Source organism: Carcharhinus amblyrhynchos, chromosome 14 (genome assembly GCF_965287045.1).
Source record: "Carcharhinus amblyrhynchos chromosome 14, sCarAmb.v2.hapA, whole genome shotgun sequence".
Classification (NCBI taxonomy): domain Eukaryota; kingdom Metazoa; phylum Chordata; class Chondrichthyes; order Carcharhiniformes; family Carcharhinidae; genus Carcharhinus; species Carcharhinus amblyrhynchos.
In genome coordinates this window covers 42,279,529-42,306,857 of record NC_137337.1, presented here as the reverse complement: position 1 = coordinate 42,306,857, position 27,329 = coordinate 42,279,529, and the positions used below count along the sequence as shown (strand labels likewise).

Here is a 27,329-nt window from a genome sequence, read left to right as displayed (position 1 = left end):
GGCGGCCATTCAGCCCACCGAGTCTACACCGACCACAATCCCACCCAGGACCTATCCCTGTAACCCCTATATATCTACCCTGCTAATCTCCTGGGACACTAAGGGGCAGTTTATCATGGCCAATCCACATAGCCAGCACACTGTTGGATTGTGGGAGGAAACCAGACCACCTAGAGGAAAGCGACGCACACACAGGGAGAACGTGCAGGCCCCACACAGTGACCCAAAGCAGGAATCGAACCCCGGTCACTGGCACCGTGAGGCAGCAGTGCTAACCACTGTGCCCACCGTGCCACCCCTGAAACTCGAACCGTTGGCTCTATTCCCTCTCCACTGATGCTGTCAGACCTGCTGAGACTTTCCAGCATTTTCTGTTTCTGTCTCCCCACTCCTAGATTGGTGGACCGCTGTGTACAACGCCTGATCTTCATTTAGTTCCTTATTCAGAAAGGCCCATCACCCATCCCCAACCACAGATGATTTCTGTCCAATTTTGATATGCCTCCATTGGTTGTGATATTTTTGGAAAAGTATTGCGTGCACATTCTAACAGGAGGGGGAACAGCTCAGAAAGCGGAACAATCGTTTGGTTACAAACTGGTGGAGAGCGAATGGAGTTTTTTTTTGCATGATAACTTTCACAGGTTCAGCAGTAACTTCCAAAATAGAATCTGCTGTTTATTTGAAAGGAAAAGAAATGTGTTTATATGATGTGAAAGAATAGCGTCCCTTATTTGTTGACATTGTAAGAGGAAGTATTATCTAATTACCTCTCTTCCCACCCAGTGAGTCTTCTCTAACTTCCTCAACTGCCCTCATTCACATGCAGAAACCGTGCGCTCCCTCGGCACTGAGACCTCACCGCTGATCCACCCTGGGGCAGCAGCAGTTCAGCGGGAATGTGTGCACGGATTTGCTGCACCTGGAGGTGTCTGCTGCTCTTCCTGAGCTACTTCGTTTACCTCCTGATCGGGGCTGCGGTCTTCCAGGCGCTGGAGCTGAAGGAAGAAAGTGAACTCAAAGCCAGGGTGTGGAGAAAGAAAGCGCAGTTCCTGAACAGCAGCAGCCCGTCCGCCGCCCGCGAAGCGCTGGAGAAATTGGTGGAGTTAAGTATTCACTTTCTGAAGATGCGCCTGGCTTTAAACGGCTCAGTTCCACTTCACACTGCACATCAAGGGGAGGCTTTCCATGTTACATCCAGCATGTTTCAGTTTGCCTTTACTGGGAAGCTAGCCACGCCCGTGTAGAAGAACAGGTGGCTACAGCAGCCTGGTTAGGTTTACTTATTACTCACCAGTCGGCTTACATTAACACTGCAATTAAGTTACAGTGAAAATCCTCTAGCCGTCACACTCGGCCTGTTCGGGTACACTGAGGGAGAATTTAGCATGGCCAATACACCTAACCACTCTTTCGGATTGTGGGAGGTAATCAAAGGAAACCCACGCAGATACGGGGAGAATGTGCAGGCTTGGCACAGGCAGTGACCTGAGCCAGGAATCGAACCTGCGTTCCTGGCAGTGTGAGGCAGCAGTGCTAGCCACTATACCACCATGCCGCTCACAAATCTCTGAGAGTTGAAAATACAGGTCGCTTTGACTCATTTTATTCTTAAACGTAAAGCTAGTCCATTCTGTGCCAGGAATTTGTGATCTTTATCACTAATCCCCGAAAATGAGTTTTACAGACAGTGTCTCTCATGCTGACCAGACAAATGGATGGCACAATGGTCAGCACTGCTGTTTCACAGTGCCAGGGACCCAGGTTTGATTCATGGCTAGTATTATGTTAAGCTGAGCCCTGTATTACTGTCTCTTCCGCTGTTGTAGTTTGTTTCTGTTTTGGAGACTGGGTATGGCAGCATCCTCAATAACTATATCACCTGATAAGTTTGAACTGTGTCCTGGAGGTTCAGGGGGATGTGCGCTGTCAAGAACACCTCCCAGGCATCAGGTCAAGTCATCAGTTATATTCCAACTTGAACTCAAGTCAAACAGGAACATACACATTTTGATCATTCCAAACATTTTGTCAGCGTTAACGGCTTGGCTAGGTATGAAAGATTAGGGAGAGAGGAATGACCATATTTACCCCCCAATGATAGGTCACAGGTTAACAACATCATCATAGAATCCTACAGTGGAAGAGACCATACAACCTGTCGAATCTGCAATGATCACCATCCCACCCAGGCTCTTTTCCCATAATCCCAAGCATTTACATTGCTAGTTCCCCTGACACTAAGGGACAATTTAGCATGGCCAATCCACCTAACCCGCGCATCTTTGGATTGTGGGAGGAACCCAGAGCACCTGGAGGAACCCATGCAGACATGGGGAGAATGTGCAAACTCCACACAGACAGTGACCCAAGCCAGGAATCGAACCTGGGTCCCTGGCACTGTGAAACAGCAGTGCTGACCATTGTGCACCCCAGACAGGTCCTCCAAGATAACCAATTGTTGTAACTAAATTTACATTTCAATGCATGCCTGTTTCTAATATCCATTGGCCATCTTATTTTTGCCAAAACACTCACACTACTTCAGCATTTTTTGATTTGATTTATTATTGTCATAGGTATTCACGTACAGTGAAAAGTACTGTTTCTTGCGTGCTATACAGACAAAGCATATCGTTCATAAAGAAGGAAATGAGAGAGTGCAGAATATAATGTTACAGTTATAGCTAGGGTGTAGAGAAAAATCAACTTAATATAACTTAATATAGGTCCATTCAAAAGTCTGATGGCAGACCTCGTGCATCACAACGAAATCTGGCATTTAATTGTATTTCAGGCATAAAATGGAAGGGGAAGTGGACTGCCAGTTAGCTCAGTGAATATTAACAGTTGACAAGATTGCAGAGTTGCTGAAGAACTATAGATCTAGGCGGGGGCTAACTGGATCTAAACCACAGAGTGAGCAGGATGGGCTCAGTGCTCTTTTCTCATTGTTGATTGAGCCTATCTCATGGCAAATTAGTAAAACTAAACTAACAAAATTAACGGACAAAATAAAAGAGCAATCCTTTAAGGGCAGTTCCAAAGGCATTGTAAATTCTAAAGGGGTTGTTAATTCATGCCAGGGCACTCCTGTTAATTCTATAATCAGAGGGTCCATGCATCAATTTTTTGATTTGATTTATTATTGTCTCATGTATTTGTATTGTTTCTTGCACACTATACAGGCAAAAACATACCATTCACGTAGATGGAAAGGAAAGTGCGCAGAATATAGTTGTACAGTCATTGCTAGGGTGTAGAGAAAATCAACTTAATATAAGGTAGGTCCATTCGTAAATCTGATGGCAGCAGGGAAGAAGCCGTTCTTGAGTCGGTTGGCACATGACCTCCGACTTTTGTACCTTTTTTCCGACGGAAGAAGATGGAAGAGAGTACGTCCAGGGTGTGTGGTCCTTGATTATAGTGGCTACTTTTCCCAGGCAGCAGGATGTTTAGACAAAGTCAATGAATAGCAGGCTGGTTTGCATGACAGACTGGGCTTCATTCACAACCGTTTATAGCTTCTTGTGGTCTTGATCAGAGCAGGAGCCATACCAATCCAGAAAGGATGCTTTCAATGGTGCAGCCAGAAAAGTTGGTGAGAGTTCTAGTGGGAATGCCAAATTTCATTAGCCTCCTGAGAAAGTAGAGGCATTGGTGGGCTTTCTTACCTATAGCATCAGCATGGAGGGACCAAAACAGGTTGTTGGTGATCTGGACACTTAGAAACTCGAAGCTCTTTGCTGTTGTAGTCTTTCACTGACTTAATACATGAGAATCAGTCATATCTATTTTGATACCTCTGTGTACAGGTGATGCATCCAAGTTCATTTTACTTTATTTTCATTTGTTACTAAACTTCTAATGCACTGAATTACTGGCTGCACAAGAAATGAAATCTCTGTGAAACTCGTTGAATGGAAGTGACACCAGTCTGGTTGTGCGATTCACTTGATTGCATTAGAGCAACACGGTAGCATAATGGTTAGCACTGCTGCCTCACAGCTCCAGGAGCCTGGGCTTGATTCCTTGCTTTGGGTCACTGTGTGGAGTTTGTATGTTCTCACCATGTCTGCAAGGGTTTCCTCCCACAGTCCAAAGATATGCGGGTTAGGTTGACTGGTCATGCTAAATTGCCTCCTAGTGTCCCAAGATACGTAGGCTAGAGGAATCAGTGGGGTAAATGTGTGGGTTTGTAGGGATAGGGCCTGGGGTGGGATTGTGGTTGGTGCAGACTTGATGGGTTGAATGGCCTCCTTCTGCATTATAGGGTTTCCATCATTTCTATTATACCTATCCAAACTCAAGTGATAGAAATGAAATGATAGCTTACAGCAATTACCTTTCACAGTATTCTGAGGTACAACAGGTGTATCTGTGCCTTGCACGGACATATAACTTTACATCACATGAAAATTATATCTAAAAATGTCTCCACACTGGTCCACACATCTGAACCCATTTAAATTAATCCACGTAAAGGATGTCCTGTGATGTAATTGAATTTTGCAGTTGAAGCAAGAATGCAAGCTCAAGAAAACTCACTAATATGGCAAACTAGCGTACAACAAGTAGCTTGCTTGCAGTAATTGAGGTTAAAATAGCTCAAATAGTGTGATACGATCCTTGCTGGCCGTATTCAGCAATAAATAAAAAGTACTGCAAATGCTGGGATTCAGAATGACACTGGAAACATTCAAACATCATTTATGGGAAAAGAGAAGATTAAACATTTTAAGTCTTGTGACTGTCTGTGGCCTGAACATTCCACAGATGTGGTGGGTCAGCGTAGAATTCATCAGAGCTATGGGTGGAATATTGTGCTTTCCCCTGTGGTGAGCTTGGGTGCTGAGGCCCATTTAATCAGGAGTAGGGGAGGGGGAGGTAAGGCTGGTGGGTAGGAATCTGCCACCTTCCCATTTCCACCTTGGTAAAACTGGCAGGCAGAAAATTGAATAGTTGGGGTAATCCAAGAACGGTTTGGTGCTGGTCATCCTGATTTACTCTAATTCCACTGTGTGATAGGCATTCTGATATTTACAGTTGTTTTTTCAGCAGGTGTGTGTTTCTTCATCGCATGTTGCATACTAACTTGCTTCAGCCATGCAGTGGCCTTCCCTTTACATTCAGTTTCATTGTATTTTAAGCTTCATATCTGACAACGTTCGCTTTGGGCTTTTGGGTGCTCTCTGAGGGCCCAGAGTCCGTGCTACCTTGTGGCTGATGGCCCGAATAGAGTGGAGTTGCACAGAACACCAGAGACAGGCAGGGATTTGCAAAGACTCCAGGAGATGGCACAATCAGCAGTAACAAGGGCTGATTCCATCTGGGGATAAAAAGGGGAATAATTGGCCACACTATTCCTGTGCTTGGGTCCCTCCTTGATCTGAGATCTCAGTAGATGTGCCAGCAGCAGCCACTGCCCCCATGCTGACGCTACTAAGTACAGAACAGCTACTAGTCTCTGATTGGCCAGCACCTCTTGTTGGGCAGGACTTCTGCCCCTGGGGTCAGTGATCCCAGGAGAAGGCCTGCCATTGGCCTACTAGTGCCTGAGTGCTGGACATTCCTGGAAATAGGAGATGGAAGGATCTCGCTGACTCTTCATTGAATCATAGGATTCCTATAGTTCAGGAGGAGACCATTCAGCCCATTGAGTCTGCGTCAACAACAATTCCACCCATATCTCCATAATCTCATATATTTACCCTGCAAATCTCCCTGACACTAAGGGGCAATTCAGCATAGCCAATCAACCTAACCCACACATCTTTGGACCATGAGAGAAAACTGGAGCACCCGGAGGAAACCCATGCAGACATGGGGAGGAAGTGCAATCTCCACACAAACTGTGACCCAAGGCCAGAATTGAACCCAGGTCCCTGGCGCTGTGAGGCAACAGTGCTTACCACTGTGGAGAGCCCACCCAGTGGCCAAGACCACTGTCATACTGTTAACAGGCACACCAGTTTTTAATGTCATGTTAACAAGTGATAAACGATTCCCTGTTTTATACTGGCCATTGCTCTGGCTTTGCTGTTACTTTCATTATCATTTCATGCAGCCATGCACTGGACTCAATTTAATGGCTGGTGGCTTCATCCACTGGCCAGAAAGATGGGGGAATCTCACAGTGGCTATTTCCGGAAACCCTAATGGAATTCAATGTCAATCAGGCAGTTGACTGTATACCATCCGCAACTCTGCTCCTTTAAGGATAACAGCCCTGGCTCCCTCAAAAAAAGTGCTGGGTTTTACATTGGAAAATAATCAAGCAGGAATATTCAGGCCAAGTGTAGTTTTCAGATACAAATCACATTCAGTAAAACTTTATCCATATTGCAAAGATTGCTACTGATGTTTGAAGAAAGAGTTTTTTGCATTAGGATATAATAATGTCTGTAATATTTCCTATTTCTACAGGCAATAACTGAAGCTGTAAAGCACGGAGTGAATCCTGTTGGAAATGACCCCGACTCTTCCCACAGTAACTGGGATTTCAGCAGCTCTTTCTTTTTTGCAGTTACGGTGGTGTCAACAATAGGTGAGATTCGTATTTATTGATTTATTCCTTTGAAGAGACAGACCTATCGTAGTGCAAATTAAACCAGCTTCCATAACTTTGAACACTTCTCCAATTCTGCCTTATTTCTCTTCAGTTTGATTCCCTTTTTCCTCTGTTTCACTGAAGGAACTGACTTTCCAGGGGTCTCCCACTGGTGCCATGTATTGAGCTGAACTCAGCTAATACAAAGACTCGCGAAAGACAGTATGCAGTTAAAAACGTTCTTTATCTGACCAACACGCACTGGGAGAGAGAGAGCCGAAGTTCCAACTTCTCTCTGACATTACAGTGTTTCGCAGTTTTCGCAGATTCATTTCTCCTACCCAACCCGTCATCCAAACTGGATGTTCCAATTACATTAATGCACACTATTTACCTTGGCCAATAGCATTCTACTTTCTAGTAGAATTAGAAATTCATTGGTTAACCGGTTCCGGAGGTTCTCCCCACTCCATTGCCAAGCAACCTTATCTACCGAAATCCAGTATGTTGGGAAGCTCCCTTTATCAGTAGAAGCTGAACACTTCTATTCACTGCAGCTAGAAGCTAAAAATATCTCTTCATTTTAAAACCATGGCAGCTTGCAACTGCATGGTCTCTGACTGATAATATTCTATATCTTATTGTTCCCGAAGAATGTGGCCTGTCTAGCTCTGCTCGTTTACCATTATGCTTTGGGGCACTCTGCATCTTGGCCAAAGCTTACAAGACATATGAAAATACATTTTAAATCTACAATACTTATTCAAAATTCTCTATCAATAATTATATATGTATTTATGCAGACAGTATCTTCACATACACACATATATAGGCACTTAGTGATTCTTTATGGTATATATAAGGCACACTGTGATCCTGCTTCTAAACTGATCTACTTTGTTTTAATAGTCTTCAAAATCCCAGGGGTTTCTGTACCCCCTTCTACATATACTTTGGACTGTCACAAGTTTCACAGCGGGCAAGGGCCCTTTCAGTATCTAACCCAATTAATTATATGGGCGGCATGTGGGCACAGTGGTTAGCACTGTTGCCTCACAGTGCCAGGGACCCGAGTTTGAATCCCAGCTTGGCTCACTGTCCGTGCAGAGTCTGTACGTTCTCCCCATGTCCGTGTTTCCTCCGGGTGTTCCAGTTTCCTCCCACAGTCCGAAAGATGTGCTAGTTAGGTGCATTGGCCATGTTAAATTCTCCCTCACTGTACCTGAACAGGCATATGAGTGTGGTGATGAAGGGATTTTTACTATAACTTCATTGCAGTGTTAATGTAACTTGTGACACTAATAAATAAATTTAACATTTCATTCTCCATGTACAAGCCCAAACAGTGAGCAATGGCAGGCAATTTGACCATGAGGCAAGTACCATAACAGTCAAACCTGATGCATTCCTCACTTATTTTATTCATCATTGGCTAGACCAACATTTGTTGCTTATTCCTAATTGCCCTGGAACAGATGGAGTGAGTTGCCTTCTTGAACCTCTGTCGTCCCTGTGATATAGGCACATGCGCAGTACTGTTAGGGAAGGAGTTCCAGAATTTTGACTCAGCGACAGTGAAGGAATGTGATATATTTCCAAGTTAGGATGGTAAGTGGCTTGGTGGGGATCTTCCAGGTGGTGGTGTTCCCTTCTGTCTGCTGTCCTTGACTTTCTAGTTTGTAGCAGTTACAGGTTTAGATGGTGCTGCTTGAGGAGCCTTGGTGAGCTGTTGCAGTGTATCTTGTAGATGGTATGCACTGCTGCCACTGTTTGTCAGTAGTGGAGGGAGTGAATGTTAGTGCAAGGGGTGCCAATCGAGCGATTAGCTTTATCCTGGATGGTGTAAAGCTTCTTGAGTATTGTTGGAGCTGCACTGAGTCAGTAAATGGAGGGTATTTCCATTACAGTACTGCATTGTGCCTTGGAGTTGTAGACCAGGTTTTGGAGAGTCAGGAGATGAGTTAGTCTCTGCAGGATTCCTGCTCTTGTTGCCACAATATTTATATGGCTAGTCCAGTTCAGTTTCTGGCTGATGGTAAATACTAGGACGTTGACCCCGAGGATGTTGATAATGGGGGATTCAGTGATGGTAAATCTAGTGAATGTCAAGGGGTAATGGTTAGACAGTGTCTTGTCAGGAATGATCATTGCCTCACACTTGTGTGGTGGGAATGTTACTTGCTGCTTGTCATATTGTCCAGGTTTTGCTGCATTTAGACATGGACCTGATATCTGTAGGAGAATATGTCCAGCCAGACTCAATGGGCAGTGAGCCAGAAGGTAATATTGACCATTCTCTTTCCCTTCTCCTCGCCTGCCACTACCACTGTGTGCTGCTTGCGTTACTTAAAATGGGCACAGGTTGAGATGAATGGGGCATTATGATCTCTGTGTTCATTTTCAGGAATTATCAACATTTCTGCTCTCGCTCTTTGATTCTATCTTGAAGGAACTGTAGACAAAGCATTGATATAGAGGTATTAATTAAAATAGGATTGCTAAATCATCTTTTCTGATCCCATATTATAATGAATATGCTTTGTGCAGTTGGTAGGATGTGCCCACGTTGTAAATGTTTCACTACTTAATCTCTTGCCTGAAACCAGAAAACGTTAAAAATACTTTTTTTAAATCACTTCGTAGAAGGTAATGTATTGTACATCACTCTCAGCCTATTATTGATTCTAATTAATTATATGCGTTGAATAGTCTGGAAGATAATTGGGGTGAAATTAAGCTTGACAGAATTTGTATTTTGAATGATACGAGGTCCTTAGGCTTCCAAAATTGCACTGTGGAAATATGCAAAGCAGACAGATCATGATGTGCAACTCTGATTTGATGTTAGAGATTCCATTTTGAAGATGACACCCACTCTTAACATCATACATAATGTTAAATAGCACAAGGGATATAACACAAGCAACTGATATATTTAAAGGGACCATCATTACTCATAGACTAGATGCTGGCCTATTTCGTCTATGTTTTTGATACTTTCTAGAGACAGAAAGTGGTATGGCAGGTGCTGAAGTACTTTTTACTGACTTCAAGGCTTCTTCATAAACCCTGTTTTCCCTAGACATATGTGCATCACTGTTGGAATCCAACATGATTGAGACAATGAACAGAGATCAGTCAGAGTAGGTCAAACTGTTGGAAGAAGGAGGAGGAGAAGAGCTCTTAGCAGGAGGCAATATCCACTCGGGAGTACAGGGAATTATTTTCCTTCCTCAACTTCAGCAGCAACCAATGTTTCAGACTCTTTTGCTTCACTGAGAAAGTCACCACTGAAATCCGGAGATTGTGGTGTTTTGCAGCGTGCTACAAAACATCATCATCATGAGGGAATAGTCCTTGTCACCATCTCTCAGGAGAAAAGCTAAGGATCAGCAGAAGCATGAGGAGGAAGTGGTTTTGGAATGGGAAAGCAAGAGGAGGATGGGAGGTTTCCTGAGTTTTAAGCAAAGAATTAATTCAAGGGCAATACCAGTGACCTCAAATGCACTTTCCCATTGACTAACAGACCTGAAACATTGGACAAAATTTGCCTGGTGCAAATTATGGCGAGCTGGGAAATTGGCATACGAAGCTAAAAATCTAATTCATGCCTGGCGCCAAACAGTTTGCAATCTTCCCGGCCACTTTCAGTGGTGAAAATGTATCACGCCAAGAAAGTGCACAAGGCTTATTAGTGTGAGATTGACTGGGTTTCAGTATCATTAGCGAGCTTGGCAAGCAATCGTCCCCCTTCCCAGCGGTTTCCCACCTCTCCAGCATGATGCCACTCCCCCCACGCCAACTAGTACAAGTGTGGCTCAGCCGCAGCAGTGGCGAAGTAGAGCGAGGTGATGAGTGCCAATGAGCACCAACCTCCAGGGAGGGGGATCAGCCAGTATCAAAGTGCGAGTGATTGGGGGGCTCGGGCATGTCCTGGGTCCACAGGTTTGGGTCACTGACAACTTGCGACCCATGTTGCGCACATGGCTGCTGAATGACCCCTGAGGCATTGTAAATGAGGCTGAGTTCCAACCCCACTAATAACGCTGTGGTTACCCTGCCTTCCTTCCGCTGGACAGGCTCTGTGGTTTATTGTGGAGATTCCATCCCAGGCCCCAGGCCTGCAGCTGTTGCCCCACTCAGGGGAGCAGGAAGTCAGGGGGCTGCTCGTCGGGGCTAGGACCCAGTCACCCATTGGCCTGATGGGTAAGGCTGCGGAGGACAGCAGAGGTGGAGACCCCGGATCTACAAGAACCGCATGTCCTTTGTTGAGATGCTGGATGCTGTGTGCTACTGTAGAGTGCGTCTCAGCAGGGAAACAGTGTGGAACCTGGGCCACATCCTAGCGGACTTGGCACTTGGTGGGGCAGAAGGACACCTGCTCCCAGTGGCCATGAACGTAAAGGTGGCCCTCAACTTTTATGTGTCCAGGTCCTTTCAGGGCTTAAGCAGTTACTTATGCAGAATCTCACAATCATCGGCACACAAGTACATCCATGAGGTCACTGATGCCCGGATAGTCAACTACATTCGCTTTGATATGGACTAGGCCCAAGAGGGAGCCCGGGCTGCAGACTGCATTGCCATTGTTGGGATGCCCCGTGTGCAGGAGGCTATAGACAGAGCACATGGCACCCTGTGTGCCCCATGGAATCAGGGAGTATCCTTCATAAACAGGAAGGAGTTCCAGCCCCTGAACATGCAGATAGTCTGTGACCACTTGCTGCACATCATGCACGTGTGTACATGTCACCCAAAAACCGTGCACGACAGAATCATCTTACAGAGCTCAAACATCCCAGGGTCTTTGAAGATCACCCCGCTGCAGTCATGGCTGACGGCGCCAACGCAGAGGCCTGAACTGAGGCCCACACTCCACCTGGTCCATCGTCAAGCAGTGCTTTAATCCTGAAGATGCGGTTCCACTGTCTGGACCGCTCCGCCAGGGCCCTCCAGTGTAACCCTCGGAGGGTCTCCGCACAATCGCGGTCTGTTGTGCTCTCCATAACTTGGCACAGCAGTAGGGAGACTTCCTGGTGGAGAAGGAGGATCGGACAGATGCCCCTGTGAAGGAGGAGGACCACGAGGATGTGGAGGATGAGGCAAAGTGGGAGCCAGAGGACGGAAGACAGGCGGCGCCAAGGATGGTGAGAAATGCCCTCATCGTGGCAACATTCACACACTAGGAGACCAGCAACTCCTACCCCCTCCTGCCATGGGTCCCACTGACATCACACCAGGGTAGTGGGCCCGGATTGGCTGTGTAACCAAGTTCCCTGTCTAGACGGTAGAGTGATGACAACTCCTGGGTCGCCTGCCCTCTTGGGGTACACGCTAGCCCGCCCCCCTCTACTCCACGGCATCCAGCAGCCGTCTGAGCTCTCCATCTGTAAACCATAGGGCTGGTCTGCATGCTGCCACCTTCCTGGCATGACTGACTGTGTACACGCTATTAGTGATTTTTTTTAAAGAAGAATCCCTGTAGTGCAGAAGGAGGCTTTCAGCCCATCACGTCTGCAGCAGCAACAATTCCCGTTATCCCACAAATTTACTCCACTAATCCCCCTAATCTATGCATCCCAGGACACTAAGGGGCAATTTAGCATAGCCAGTGCTCTTAACCCGCACATCTTTGGACTGTGGGAGGAAACTGGAGTACCCGGAGGAAACACACGGGGAGAACATGCAAGCTTCACACAGACAGTGACCCAAGCTGGGAATCGAAACTGCGTCCCTGGCGCTGTGATGCAGCAGTGCTAACCACTGTGCCACCTTGCCACCCTATATGCAGCTCCTCCCCTAGTATAATGGCACACGGCTTTGGCCAATTGGGGTGAGTCACGTGCCTGCATCCTCCGTAAGGTGTGTTCCACACGATGGCTCTTTCAGTGCACGAGGTGTTAAAAGATTGTGATGTCAAGTATGCCCGAGAAACCAGCAGGGAGCATTTCATCATTCTCACAGTTTTGACACCGAGGGCGCGATCTTACAAAAAGAATTCTAAGTACTGAATGAGCGAGGAAATAGGAGAGTAGCAGATGCATTTTTTGGGCAAGTTTGGAAATGCAATCTAATGAAACTCACCAACGAAGCCGGCTGCAAACTACTTGGGGCACCATTGCGCAGGCAGCCCGATCTCCCAGCAAACTGGGAGACTTTCTCCCGCCATCACTGTGCTCCCTCTCACATCATCAGCAGCAGCTGCAACCCACCCCATGGCAACACACGTTGTTGGTATTGGGACTCGCTGATGATATGTAATGAATATTTAATTTGCTGATTTCAATGGCAACACAGGGCCAGTAAGTGAGGTGATAAACCAGGGTATGAAACGGATTTTTCACCACTCATTCAACCTCACCGACTCGCTGTGCTGATCAATGGCCTCAGCTGTAGTCCTTCCCTTAATGACCAGCAGCATCTCCTTCATGGGATAATGGAATGTGGGCATGCTTTTCCTGTCCAGCTAACTCCGACAACTTCCAGCTGTGTTTCACCATCTTCTTCAAGCAGGAGGAAAGTGTCAGTGAGTGTTGTGCAATATGGTTGGATGTTGTGGTTGTCATGGTTGAAACTTGTTCATGTCAAACCATGGGAGGCTATTTTAAACTGCTTATCAAAATCGCCAAACATTCTTAATCCACAATAATGCAGAAAGGTTGGTATAATTATAGTTTAAACACTTCCTGATTATGTTATGTGCCACAAACCCTTTCAAAGAATGTAGTAATGTTTTTACACTTCACCTATTGAACCAGACATATTGTTTAATGAACCAGTTCACTATTACTGTCACATAGTATTTGTAATTTTAACTTCTCTGTACAGATTTTCACTACGCATATACAATCACAGTATATTATTTTCATCAGGGAACTCGTATTTTCAAGCCTATCCCAAAAGGTAAAGTATTTGTTGATCCAAAGTCAACAGGGAAGGTTGTACTTCAAAGTGATAGACTGGATTTACAATCATTCAGTGGAGAAAGGTTGCACTTGTTTAGCTGATAGATGTTGGAATGTACAAGGGTGTTCAAACATTTGAGCAAGCATGTTTTAGTGAAATCATTCCCTGTTCCTCCCACTTACCAGTCAAATCTACTGAAAGAAAGTGCAGCCTTGCAGGCGCTAATTGTAATATGGCGGTTTGTTTTCAAACATTTCTATTCTCTCTCATTCCAAAGGGTATGGAAACATCTCCCCCACGACACCTGGAGGTCAGATCTTCTGTGTTTTCTACGCGCTCTTTGGAATCCCCCTGCACGTGATTATTCTTACCCGTGTTGGCAAAAATCTGACTTCACACACAGAAAAATTGAGCATGTATCTGTCCAAGAAAGGAATGAAAGAGGTACAGATGCACAAATAAATCTACATTGAATCTTTAAAAGATTGCCATTTATCTAAGCATTAAATGCTAGGAACTGAAATTAGAAACAGGGCTGGGATTCTCCGATCGTGGTTACCCTGCCCCCACTGCTAGCGAGAATGGAGAATTTGGCACTCAGCCAAAGCTCTATTCATTGCGGCAGCAACAGAGAGTCCCAGCTGCAGGCAACAGAGAGTCGCAGCCATGGGCAACAGAGAATCCCAGCCGCGATGCAGTTCATCAAATACTGAATTATATGGCTTGAAAAATATATCAGTTTTGTCAAAATCAACAAATACAAAGATAATCTCCTTTACATTGTTTCACCAAGTGCACATCAGAAGATTATTCCATTCTCATGGCATTCCCATTCCTTATGCTGTAGGCCCTAGAGCATTCATAAAGATGTTTCTGCATTAATGTAAAGTGCTGAATTGAGGGCAGTTTAAATTTGGGAACTAAAACCCTATCTGAATGTTACCTGCTTTTCACTGTTTTGTTATCCATGTTTGGCACAGATTATCTCTAATTTAGAGGAAAAGGAAGAGACAGAGGCTGCCCTCCATCCTTGAAATATGGAATGGCTTACCAGCCATTGTGAAGGAAGGCACTTGTCTAGCCATAGAAGTGTGGCAGTGAGTTTAAATGGGAATGCCGGAATTGAACCAGGTTCCCACATAGAATCATAGAATCCTTACAGTGCAGAAGGACACCATTTGGCCCTTCAAGCCTGCACTGACAACAACCAACGTCTCATGTTAGTGTTCCACTGCCTGTGTTTTCACCCTGAAAACTGACTTCCCAGTCAGCTGTGAACTATAAAGAGAGAGGGATGAAGTTAGCAGGCAGGGAAGGAAACTTGATCTTCTAATATTTAGCTGGAGGAAATTTCTGCTCATTCAATACTGGATGTCACACAAGAAGTCTGACAGTTTAGGGACAGTGAGGCAGTCGAGAGAAAGGGTGGTGTGCTGGAGCTGAGTGTCATGAACAGACATGAGGAAATTGATGCATTTTTGGACGGTGTCACTGAGGATCAGCATGATGATGAGAAATAGATACTTGAGGGGATGCTAAAATTAATTGAGCAGGGATTGGGAAGAGCAGCCTGTGCAGGAGATCCTCTGGCTACAATGAGACAAATAAGAATGCAGCTAGGTTAATGCGGTCCTTTGCAGCTCGATGATGTAGATTGCATACCTGTGTCTACATTTGTACAAATAAAATTGATTCCTTAAGGATTATAATACATATCTTGGCGTAACATAGTTTTAGCATATTGTATGGGGAGCATAATAATAAATAAGCTCAGAAGCAGCAAGCTAGAAATACAAAATATGGGCTGGAATTCTCCAACCTGGGGTGGCACAGTGGCACAGTGTTTAGCTCTGCTGCCTCACAGTGCCAGAGACCCAGGTTCAAATCCCGGCTTGGGTCAGTGTCTGTACAGTGTATTCACATTCTCCCCGTGTTTACGTGGGTTTCCTCTGGGTGCTCCGGTTTCCTCCCACAGTCCAAAGATGTGCGGGTTAGGTGGATTGGCCATGCTAAATTGCCTCTTAGTCTTGGGGACTAGCTAGGATAAATGCATGGGTTTATGGTGATAGGGCCTGGGTGGGATTGTGGTCTATGCAGACTCAAAATGACCTCCTTCTGCACTGTAGGGATTCCATGATTCTATCACAGAGAAGCTTTCTGAACCATCAGAGCTGGAAATGGGAGTCAGTGAAGGACTTGCCCATTGCTGGGATTCCCCTGTCCCGTTGCTATGAGTGGAAACCTGGCTGAGTGCCAAATTCTCCATTCTCGCCGGCAGCAGTGATAGGGCGTGTGACATCGGAGGATTCCAGCCAGAGTAGAAAGATTGGTTAAATTTGAAATAATATGCCGTAGCTTTCAAATCTTGTATTTAAGAAATATGAGTTTTCTATTTATTTCATGGTATCCTTTAAAATGAATGATTACTCCAACTGCTTTTGTTACTTGCCTTGTGCATATTAAATGCATGTTTTTCTATTTCAGAAACGAGTTAAGATTTTAACATTCCTGTTTTTTCTCGTAATTGGTGCTGTAATATTCTTGGCCTTACCACCCTTTGTGTTTTGCCTATTTGAGAATTGGTCCTACAGGGAAGGAATATATTATGCATTCATCACTCTCAGCACGATTGGTTTTGGTGATTATGTAGTGGGTGAGTTATGACACACTTCTTAATTAATTGAAAATAATATGTACAGAGGTGATTGCATTTTCTTAAAAAGTGACAAAAACATTGAAAATTCTGCAAACACACCTTGTTGAAATATGAATACTGCATCTGTCCTACTGGCAACTACACATTGACAGGCATTGTGTATATAATACATAGTGGCTATTGTGAATGGTGTATTTCCCCAATTTAAAAAAAATACTAAAATTGTAAGACTGATAGTACAGATGTGTTTATGTGGTATGCATTAATACTATTATTATCTGTAGTATTTTAGCTGTATTGTATAGCATGGGAAGTATTGGCACAGTGGTTAGCACTGCTGCCTCACAGTGCTAGGGATCTGGGTTTGATTCCCGGTTGAGTCACTGTCTGTGCGGAGTCTACATGTTCTCCCTATGTCTGCATGGGTTTCCTCCCACAGTCCAAAAGAGGTATTGATTAAGTGCATTTGCCATGCTAAATTCTCCTTCAGTGCACCTAAACAAGTACTGCAGTGTGGCAACAAGGGGATTTTCACAGTAACTTCATTGCAGTGTTAATGTAAGCCTACTAATGGATAAACTTTAAGCAACAAAGACTGAAGGGACCCTTTTCCAGTGCAGCTTTATTAAATACATCTCTAACTTAACATTCTTAGTTAACCATGTTAATAACATTTACCAGTTAACTTGCTAGCATTAAAAAGCTGTTTGGTAACACTTCTTTACTGCAATATAGCTAAATCATTGATCTTATTAGCACTGCAAACCTATATTTGTGACACATAGATGGGGAAACTGCAACCCTGCAATTTAAATTACTTGGTAAATCAGTCTTATCAGCTGGATGAATATGGCACTGTGGAGCTGCAGCCAGAGACGGTAATGTGCAATAGATGGTGCCATTATTTGCATACAGATCACAGTTTTGTATAATTCAATCATGACAGGAAATTAGAATGTATTCCAAGAGCACTAAATGGAGGCACCCTTCCACCCTATTGAGTGCTGTTTTGTTGGTCCAGATTTGTTCATTTGCTAAGTGGAGACGTGACCCACTTCTGATTGCCTGTACATGCTTCTGTTCTGAAACCTTCTTAAATCCTTAACAACATGGTCCTGTGCATAAAGACAGTTCAAATTAAATGCTTGCTGCTGTTGGTTTCAGTAGATATGGTTGACACAACCAACCAGAGAGTCCTAAAGGGAATCTAAATGCCTTCTTTACAGCAGGCCAGTTTAATCTCGGTGGTGACTAAGCTTTTAGAAATGGTGACCCCCAAAGCCTATCCACTATCTACAAGGCACAAGCCAGGAGTCTGATGGAATATTCCCTACTTGCCTGGGTGGGTGCAGCTCCAATAACACTCAAAAAGCTTGACACCATTCAAGACAAAGCAGCCCACTTGATTGGCATCACATCTACAAATGTCCACTCTCTCCACCACCGACACTCAATAGCAGCAGTATGTGCCATCTTCAAGATGCAGCAATTGACCAAAGATCCTTAGACAGCACCATCCAAATCCACGACACCTTCCATCTAGAAGGACAAGGTCAGCAGATACATAGGAACATCACCACCTGCAAGGTCCTCTCCAAGCCATTCACTGTCCTGACTTGGAAATATATTGCTGTTCCTTCACAGCCACTGTGTCCAAATCCTGGAATTCCCTCCCTAACAGTATTGTGGGTCAACCCGCAGCATGTGGACTGCTGCAATTCAAGAAGGTGGCTCACCACCGCTTTCTCAAGGGCAACTAAGGATAGGCAATGCATGCTGGCAGACAAGGGACTCCTATGTCCCACAAGTGAATATTAAAAAAGCACCGAACAAAACGATCTGTCATTTAGGCAACTGTAATTATTTAAGGACAGCTAGCTCGATTTGTTAAGGAGAGATTATGGTTGACTAACTTGCTGGACATTTTTGATGGGGTGAACAAGTTGATGAGGATAAAATGGTTGATGTGACTTCCAAAAGGCTTTTGATGAAGTGCCACATAGCAGACTTGTCAGTAAAGTTGAAGCCCATGAAATAAAAGCGACAATAGCACCATGAACACCAAGTTGGTTGAGTGATTAATGGTGAATTTTTTTTTGGTGTGAAGGACGGTATATCGTTTCCCAGGAATCAGTTTTAGGTCCTATGATCCCCATAGAGAGACACATTTTAAAAGCAAATTCAAACCTTCAGTTAATATTTGAAAGAACTATTGGTAGTGACTTCACATTTTAAGATGTTTACTGTAACAAATGACTAAAAACACCATTAACTAAAAACTCTCTGTAGGCAACTTATACTTTAAGCCACAGAATGGAAAACTCTTCCTTATTCTTAGCCCAACCATAGAAACACACTTCAAAGGTGTACACTGTCCTTTACAGAGGCGTTCAATTTTTCTAGAATTGCTGGATCAAAATCCTGGAACTCCCTTCCAAAGAAACTAAAAGGGTTGTGAACATAGCCCAATCCATCATGCAAACTAGCCTTCCATTCATTCACTCTGTTAACACTTCCTGCTGCCTTGGAAAAGCAGCCAGCAGAACCAAAGAACCCACACCCCTCGATATATTCTCTTCCACCTTTTTCCATCGGGAGAAAGATAGAAAAGTCTATAAATGTATACAACAGGCTCAAGAACAGCTTCTTCTCTTTTGAATGGTCCTATCATACATTAAGTTGATCTTTCTCTTCACCCTACCTGTAGCTGTAACAATACATTCTGCGCCCTCTCCTTTCCCCTATGCACTTTGAGCGGTATGCTTTGTCTGTGTAGCTTGTAAGAAACAACACTTTTCATTGTGTCACATGTACTGGAATACATAATAAATGTATAATAATAATGAATCAAATCAAACAGCACTGTGGTTGAACCTACCACATGTGGACTGTAACAGTTCAAGAAGATAGCACATCAACTTCTCAAGGCTAATTAGGTATGGGCACAGCTAGCAATGCCCCCATCATGTGGAAGAACAAAATGGAAATCCAAAGTGATCCTTAGCTTGTGAGGATTTATCTCTGTTCTTTATTCAACCTGGCAACTTGCAATCGTGCAATATTATTCAACTGTTAAATCGACAGCTTAAAACACAACTAGTTCAAGCCAATATTTTCAATGTTTTTCTTGGATTTACAAGACTCAATAAACCAGCTGCCGCCTTTATCTCCTTGTGTAAATCTGGTGACATCCACACTCTGTAGGTTAATATGAAAGATACCTTCGACCTTCTTCCCAGTAAAACAATCCACACCTTCCTGTAATCTCAAACTGCAATCAAAACACTCAGGATCGCTGTCAGAACAGATCACATGACCCCTCTCTGTTTACCCTAAATTTAAAGTCACATAACAAGCTTATAAATCTCATAATTATAATGTAGAACCGCTGTTTTTCCTGATCTAATTTAATAACCAGGAATTAAGTGTGCAGGCTCCACTTTCAAAAATTACAGATGAGACAAAGCCTGGAAGTATTGTGAACCATCAGGAGGATAGTGATGGACTTTCAAATGACATAGGCTGGTGAAATGGGCGCATGTGCGAAAGGTTACATTTGATGTAGGGAAGTGTGAACTAACACAGTTTAGTTGGAAGAGCAATATAGAACAAAGGAAACAATTCAAAAGGGATGCAGGAGCAGCAAGATCTTGGTTATATTATACCCTAGCTAGCTAGGGTAAATACATGGGACTATGGGGATAGGGTCTGGGGGGGATTGTGGTGGTGGTAGACTTGATGGGCTGATGGGCCAAATGGCCTCCTTCTGCACCATATGATTCTATGAATCAACTATCATATGTCCTCATTTTGAGAGTATGTCGGAGCCAGATTAAATCATGGCTTTCAAAGGGACAGATTATTAGATAATCATCTGAAGGGAAAAGATTTTCAGGACCGAGGACAAAATGCAGGAGAGTGGGACTAGCTGGGTTGCTGTCACAGGCTGCTAGCACATAAATGATGGGCTCAATGGCCTCCTGTGTTATAACCACTATATGATTCTACGAACGATACACACCAAATGCAAGTGAACTACAAAATTAAACATTTAAAGCTCGCATCATCATTTCAATCTGATGCATACTCAGAAATTTTTTTCTAACCCTATATCAATAGCTGCACCTTGGCACAGTGGTTAGCAGTGCTGCCTCTCAGCGCCAGGGACCAGGGTTCAAATCTGTCTCGGGTCACTGTCTGTGTGGAGTTTGCACTTTCTCCTCGTGTCTGCGTGGGTTTCCTCTGGGTGCTCCAGTTTCCTCCCACACTCCAGAGATGTGTGGGTTAGGTTGATTGGCCAGGCTAAATTGATCCTAGTGTCAGGGTAAATGTGCAGGATTGTGGGAATAGGGCCTGCGTGGGACTGTGGTCAGTACAGATTTGATGGGCCAAATGGTCTCCTTCTGTCCTGTAGGGATTCTATGAATATTGTTAGACTTCTGAGTGCTGCTGTTAGTTTTTTGCTCAGTTAAGCGATTGTGAAATCTCCTATCACTCATGCAGCAAATAACTGTATTGATCATGGAAGTGATACAGGAAGACAATGATACAGGAGCTTTCTCTGGGGGGCCTTGTGTATTGATTGCTTCAGTTCATGCTGAAGTAATTGCACTTCTGTTTATTCTTTTCATTTGTTTAGCCAACAAAGAGGCCAAATATCTTTTGACATTTTAAACCACGGTGCCATCTGTCAGTCACTCACAAATAATCAGTAAGAATCTTGCAGTGTTAAGGAAAAGATTTTTGAATTTCAAGAAAAAAGATGACATACTACCCAGGGCAGACACCGCTGTATAACAATTGCTGAGAACTTTTAATGGGACCTTGCTCACCACACAGGAGTTTATTTGGACCAAGTATGAAATTTGACAAGAGGGAAACAGCCTTCGAACAATCTCAAAACACAAATTTTCAATGGGTCTAACCTCAGCATGGTAGCACACTGGTTAGCACTACTGCCTCACAGCGCTAGGGACCCACGTTCACTTCCGACCTCAGGTGACCGCATGTGTTGAGTTTTCACATTCTCCTCATGTCGGTGTGGGGTTCCTCAGAGTGCTCCAGTTTCCTCCCACACTCCAGAGATGTGCAGGTTAGGTGGATTGGCCATGTTAAATTGACCATTAGTGTCAAGGAGATTAGCAGGGTAAATATTTGGAGTTACGGGGATGGTGCCTGGGTGGGATTGTTGTCAATGCAGGCTCAATGGGCTGAATGGCTTCTTCCTGCACTGAATGAATTTCTAATTTCTATAAATTTCTTAGAATGAAACCATTCTAGTAAATCTGTTGGACAGCTTGTGAGCATCATTTATTAACATGTAGTTTGATGATACCTACCCACATGGTGCTAAAATATTAACCTGAAAAATGTTGTATCACTTGATTTTGCAACAGAAGAAAATCTTGAAATTTCAGCTAATATCATAAAGATGTTTTACCTTGTTCTCTGGTTGCACAGCTGAAGTTGGAAAGCCTGTAGTCTGTGGCAGTGTAAGCCTTTTAGACACCACGGCCTGATACTTGGCATCATACTGGCAACACGGTAGCACAGTGATTAGCACTACTGTTTCACAGCTCCAGGGACCTGGGTTCGATTCCCGTCTTGGGTCATTGTCTGTGTGGAGTTTGCACATTCTCCTCGTGTCTGCGTGGGTTTCCTTCGGGTGCTCTGGTTTCCTTCCACAGTCCAAAGATGTGCGGAATAGGTTGATTGACCATGCTAAAAATTGCCCTTAGTGTCCTGAGATGTGTAGGTTAGAGGGATTAGTGGGCTGTGAGGATAGGGCCTGAGCGGGATTGTGGTCAGTGCAGACTCGATGGGCCAAATGGCCTCTTTCTGTACTGTAGGGTTTCTATGATTTCTAAACTGTGCAATTACTCTAAGCGGATGTACACTTGATGTGTGTGACATCCAAAACTGGAGCTGGGAAACTTCTCGCAGCCTTCTTCCTCTGCCTGTCCTTAATGGAGTCATCTTCCACTATATACGTAATGAGTTTGCTTAACTTAAATGAAACAGCCTTTGCTGGGAATTAATTTCAGTTTTGAAGAGGCAGTCCTGTGTCTTTTGTATATGAGTGAAGTAATTACCCCCCCCCCCCCAACTGCTTCAAATATAAGCTGAAAATGTTGGAAATATGAATATGATGCTGGCTTTGCAGGATCATCAATAGATCTCCCCCTGGGCCTTATAAATATGAACTCCCTTCTTAAGAGGGTGGAGGCTTGCCCAATAAGGGAGGAGCGGGGGTGGGGGGGGAGGGGGAGGGGGAGGGAGTGGGAGGCAGTTTAAAGCCAGCTGGGGGGGGGGGGTGAGGGGGTGCAGGGAGGGGGGTGTTTTGACTTCGCCAGGCCTCTTATGGGTTCCATGCACTTAATTGTGGTCAAAGTGCACTCCAAATGGTTGGAGATACACTGCATGAACTCCATCACTTCCCATGTCACCATTGAGAAACTACAACAAAGATTTCTGCCAATGGCGCTGTCTTTGCAAGCACCGAGGTCTCCAGGCTTTCGTGTTTTCCGATGGAATCAAATATTAAGTCAGCACTCTATCTGTCAGTCATCATCAAATGATTTGGCTGAACTGGTGGTACAGACTTCTAAGCTCGGCTTGAAGGAGCAATCCGTTGCATCCGTAGAGATCAAACTGGCGCAATTTTTATTCAATATAGGATTATCCTTCGCGCAGTGACAGGAATCACCCCAGCAGAATCGTTAATGGGATGGAGGCTTCAGACAAAATTAAGCCTATTGTTATCAAACTTATTGGGGAGGGTGGAGTCCCATCAAGAGAACCAGAAGAAGAACTATTATTGTGCAAATACAAAAAGAATGTTCAAAACTGGTGATCTAGTTCATGTGAGGAACTTTGGGGACAATCTCAGTTGAGTCTACAGGGTCATAGTGGAAAAACGGGGCCTGTGTCTTTATAAAGTCCAAGGGCAGAGCAAAGTTGATGGGAAGCACCTGGATCATACCGGGAATAGGGAGCCCATGCCAGTGCAGACATCATTGCCAGCTTTGGGGACGACCACTGTCAGTGTTGAGCCTTGACTAGAGGTTGACTCCACATCTTCCCCTCTAGTTGATGAGGACATTGAGGTTATTGCAGAAGGTCAGGGGACATGGAGTTGGGGGTAGGGTGTTAGCATGGATAGAGGATTGGTTGTCAAATAGGAGGCAGAGAGTGGGGGTCAATGGGTGCTATTCGGATTGGCGGTTGGTGACTAGTGGGGTGCCCCAGGGGTCGGTGCTGGGGCCTCAGCTATTTACCATTTATATAGATGATCTGGAGGAGGGAACCGAGTGCAGGGTGTCGAAATTTGCTGATGACACCAAGATTGGGGGAAAGGCAAATTGTGCGGAGGGTGTGGAGAGTCTGCAGAAGGATCTAGATAGGCTGGGCGAATGGGCCAGGAAATGGCAAATGGAATTTAATGTTGGCAAGTGTGAGGTGGTCCACTTTGGTAGGAAGAATGGTAGGAAGGACTATTACTTACGTGGCGAAAAACTGCAGCAGGCGATGGTGCAGAGGGACCTCGGGGTCCTTGTGCATGAGTCGCAAAAACCCAGCTTGCAGGTGCAGCAGGTGGTCAGGAAGGCGAATGGGATGCTGGCCTTCATAGCGAGGGGGATTGAATATAAAAGTAGGGAGGTCTTGCTGCAGCTGTATAGGGCATTGGTGAGGCCGCAGCTGGAGTACTGTGTGCAGTTTTGGGCGCCGCACCTGCGCAAGGATATTTTGGCCCTGGAGGGAGTGCAGAGGAGGTTTACTAGGCTGATACCGGAGTTGAGGGGGTTGAGCTATGAGGAGAGGCTGAATAAACTAGGCTTGTACTCGTTAGAGTTTAGAAGAATGAGGGGAGATCTCATTGAGACGTATAAGATGATGAATGGGATGGATAGGATAGAGGTGGAGAGACTCTTCCCGCTCAAAAAAGACAGTAGGACTAGGGGGCACAGCCTCAAGATAAAGGGGAGGCGGTTTAGAACGGAGTTGAGGAGGAACTTCTTCACTCAAAGGGTGGTGAATCTCTGGAATTCTCTGCCCGTTGAAGTGGTGGAGGCTGCCTCGCTAAATATTTTTAAGACGCGGGTTGATGGGTTTTTGATAAGAGAGGGGATTAAGGGTTATGGGGAGAGGGCGGGAAAGTGGAACTGAGCCACAACAGATCAGCCATGATCTTATTGAATGGCGGGGCAGGCTCGAAGGGCTAGATGGCCTACTCCTGCTCCTATTTCTTATGTACTTATGTTCTTATGACATGGATTCTAGATGGAAGCAGAAGAGGCCAGCACCCACCAACTGAAGCAAGACCTCAGAGTCAGCATTGGTGACTTTGCTACGCCCGCTTTGGGAAGTAAGGTCTCCAAATTATTTAGCGTCCTCCTGATCTGGTCCTGACTCCAGTCGACCCCAGGCCAATCACCAATCAGTGGAAAAGGCCCTCCCATGGCAGGGGTGCTGGGGAGTAAATGGATTTGAGGGGGGGAAGAGATGTTATGATGGCCACAAGAGATCATCAATAGCTTTCCCCATCAGCCTATTAGATATGAACTTCCCTATTTGGCAAGTGACACTACTTCCCTATTTGGCACCCAAGAAGGAAGGAGTAGCGGGGTGTTTAATACCAGCTAGCTCCACTCAGGCCAGCAGTTGAAAGACTTTGGGGCTTGACCTGTACACGGTGCCAAGCGGCACTTTGAGCATGTTGTAAATAGAGGGTGATGACGATGGAAGACTGGCCTCAGTCAGATTATTACAATAAAGAAGGACTGTCAGATTCCCAACAGACGAAAGATAGACTAATGTTTCCTGTGAAGACAGTTAATTCGAGCTCAAGTTTGCCTTAAGTGTTTCCACAAAAAAAAACACTGACCTGTCCTTTTTATTTTGAGTGCTTCTGGGGTGGGAATTCACCTTGTGTGACAATACTAAATGAGTGTACTGGGTCAGCCAACAACCCGCTATTTCTTTGAGTAGAACTGAATATCTGGCAGGGATTATAATGGGTGGCCAATACACTACCAGCCAAGACAAATTTCTACCCAAGACATTGGCAATGTTTTCTGTTTTTCTTTATTTAAGATTTACAGTGTTTAGTTTTTCCTTTAATCTCTGAGGTAAACTGGTCTTATCTATGCCACCAGGTGTTGACCCCCACAGGAAGTTCCACAGATTTTACCGGACATCGGTAGCAATCTGGATCCTCTTTGGCATAGCATGGCTGGCACTCCTTTTCAACTTACTGAGCACTTTTATGGAGGACACTGAAAAGAAAATTGCGGAAATTAATAGAAAGAAAAAAGCAGCAAAGGAAAAGATGAACTTTAAGTACGATGCAAACACAAATTTGAGCTCAGAGGATGTCTCCATGTTGTGTTCAGAGATGAGTGTGAGGAAAGGAGCTCAAGAACCTTTCGAACAGCAAGAACTTTCCCAAGCTGATTTGAAAATAATAGCTTCAGATCATGATCAGGAGGAAACAAAGCCAGAGTTTTTGAATGCAAAAATTTCAGACCAAGAAACATCATTGAACATAATTTGTCCAACTATTACAAACCCTCGGCAGACATGTCTCCCCAGGGAGAAGATATCACAAGATGACCAATAAGAGTTGGTGAGCAACATTTAAAGCAACAATGGGGTTTTTTTTAAATTTTCAATGACTGGGTGATAAACTTACAGAATGAATTATCTACCCATTAAAAATTTTAAGCCGTGTGCACTACTGTCATGGCCATGGGGGGTAGGGATGCGGAGCGGTTGGAAAGATTGTGGAATGAAGGAGTGCATCTACTTTTCAGGCTCCATGGTAATTTCTGCCTTCAAAATCTTTAAAATTGATTGGCCACCAAGGATTCAAGGGCGGACTTTAAATATATCTGCATAAAAATATGTATTTTATATTTTCAAATTTTCTCCTGCTTTAGAAGATGCTGGGAGATTTACTGAAGTTGATATCACTAATATATGGAAATAGAGCTTAAAGTACTGCAAAGTCAAATTCAAACATGTGGGTGAATTTCCAGTCATTTGCCATAAAGCTCCTTATGCTGTTTTTATAGAGTTCTCACTGCAATGATAAGACTACTGTACTGTACCTTGAGAATTTACCATTTGAATGAAGCTAATCATAAATCATGATATGGATGATATACAATTGTACAATTGTTTTTCTTTTAGTAAAATATTAAATCGTTTCCATGTGATTCAGATACAATTATGATTCATATCATGTTAAGATATGAGTCACATATTGTGACACTAGATGGTCCATACATCATATAAAATATATGCATCATATACTGTTCTAAGATTCATTTATTGTTTAAAAATTTACATCAATATTTGTATTAAACTCTAACAATGATAAATAAAATTTGTTACAAACTTTCCATCAGTTTCATTTACTTTATACAAGGCATCAGCATAGTTTCCTCAGACTTTCCACCTTATTTTTCATCTTGCGTAACACCTACAACCCGCTCTCAAGTTACTGTCATGAACTGAATGTATGTATGTATGTACTGCCCATATAAGTATGTTTTATATGGGAAAAGCTGTGTCTCCTTAACATTGTAGTGTGCACTCCAGTTAAGTTATTCAACAGCAAGCTTTCATGAGTTTAAAGTAAAGAAGGATATTCATTCTCACACACTTACCCAAATGAATGAAATATCACACATGTTTCCAGCTTAGTCTCTGAATTATGATTTCTGGTCTCCCATGCGACAGGCCTATGGTTTCTTGATTAGATTTAAAGTTGAAATGAGGGTCTTGTAAAGTGAAGGTTTTACAGCAGGTTGTGATTTTTTTGTAGTTGAATGTTTAGGAGGTTTGGGTCTTGGGTGAACTTTGAAATTGTAACAGGTTAAATATTTTGGCTACCTGGTGACTTCTGGCTAGTTTCAAGTTTAGTTCTCTGAATGGCTGACAACGGATGGTTTTCGTGATCTTCCAATTCCTGGATAATAAAGACAGAGTCCCTGAACTCAGTTTCAGTCACAGGAGCATTAAGTTAACACGTCAGACTCTCACAATATCTGGTCATGATACAAAGGGAATTTCATTGAACCATAGCATCCTACAGTACAGAAGGAGGCCATTTGGCCCATCAAGTTCTGCACCAACCAAAATCCCATCCAGGCCCTATGCCCAGAACCCATGCATTTAACTTAGCTAGTCCCCATGACATTACGGGCCAGTTTA

At 44.1% G+C, this 27,329-nt stretch overlaps 1 protein-coding gene across 1 annotated transcript; it reads left to right on the top strand.

The window, feature by feature from the left end:
* Positions 1–832: 832 nt before the first annotated feature.
* LOC145352252 (potassium channel, subfamily K, member 16-like) lies at positions 833–26,403 on the top strand. The gene is made up of 6 exons (XM_080201996.1): positions 833–1,105; position 1,576; positions 6,427–6,547; positions 13,734–13,900; positions 15,941–16,109; positions 25,268–26,403. Exons 1-6 carry the CDS (start codon positions 900–902, stop codon positions 25,729–25,731), a joined length of 1,128 nt encoding a protein of 375 aa, XP_080058122.1. The 5' UTR covers positions 833–899; the 3' UTR covers positions 25,732–26,403.
* Positions 26,404–27,329: the final 926 nt, after the last annotated feature.

What these genes read in the sequence shown, in the direction of transcription:
- LOC145352252 (XM_080201996.1), top strand. Translation starts at nt 900, where the DNA reads ATGTGTGCACGGATTTGCTGCACCTGGAGGTGTCTGCTGCTCTTCCTG. An exon ending in TACGGTGGTGTCAACAATAG is followed by an intron (nt 6,548 to 13,733) that starts GTGAGATTCGTA and finishes CTCATTCCAAAG; the next exon opens with GGTATGGAAACATCTCCCCC. An exon ending in TTTTGGTGATTATGTAGTGG is followed by an intron (nt 16,110 to 25,267) that starts GTGAGTTATGAC and finishes CTATGCCACCAG; the next exon opens with GTGTTGACCCCCACAGGAAG.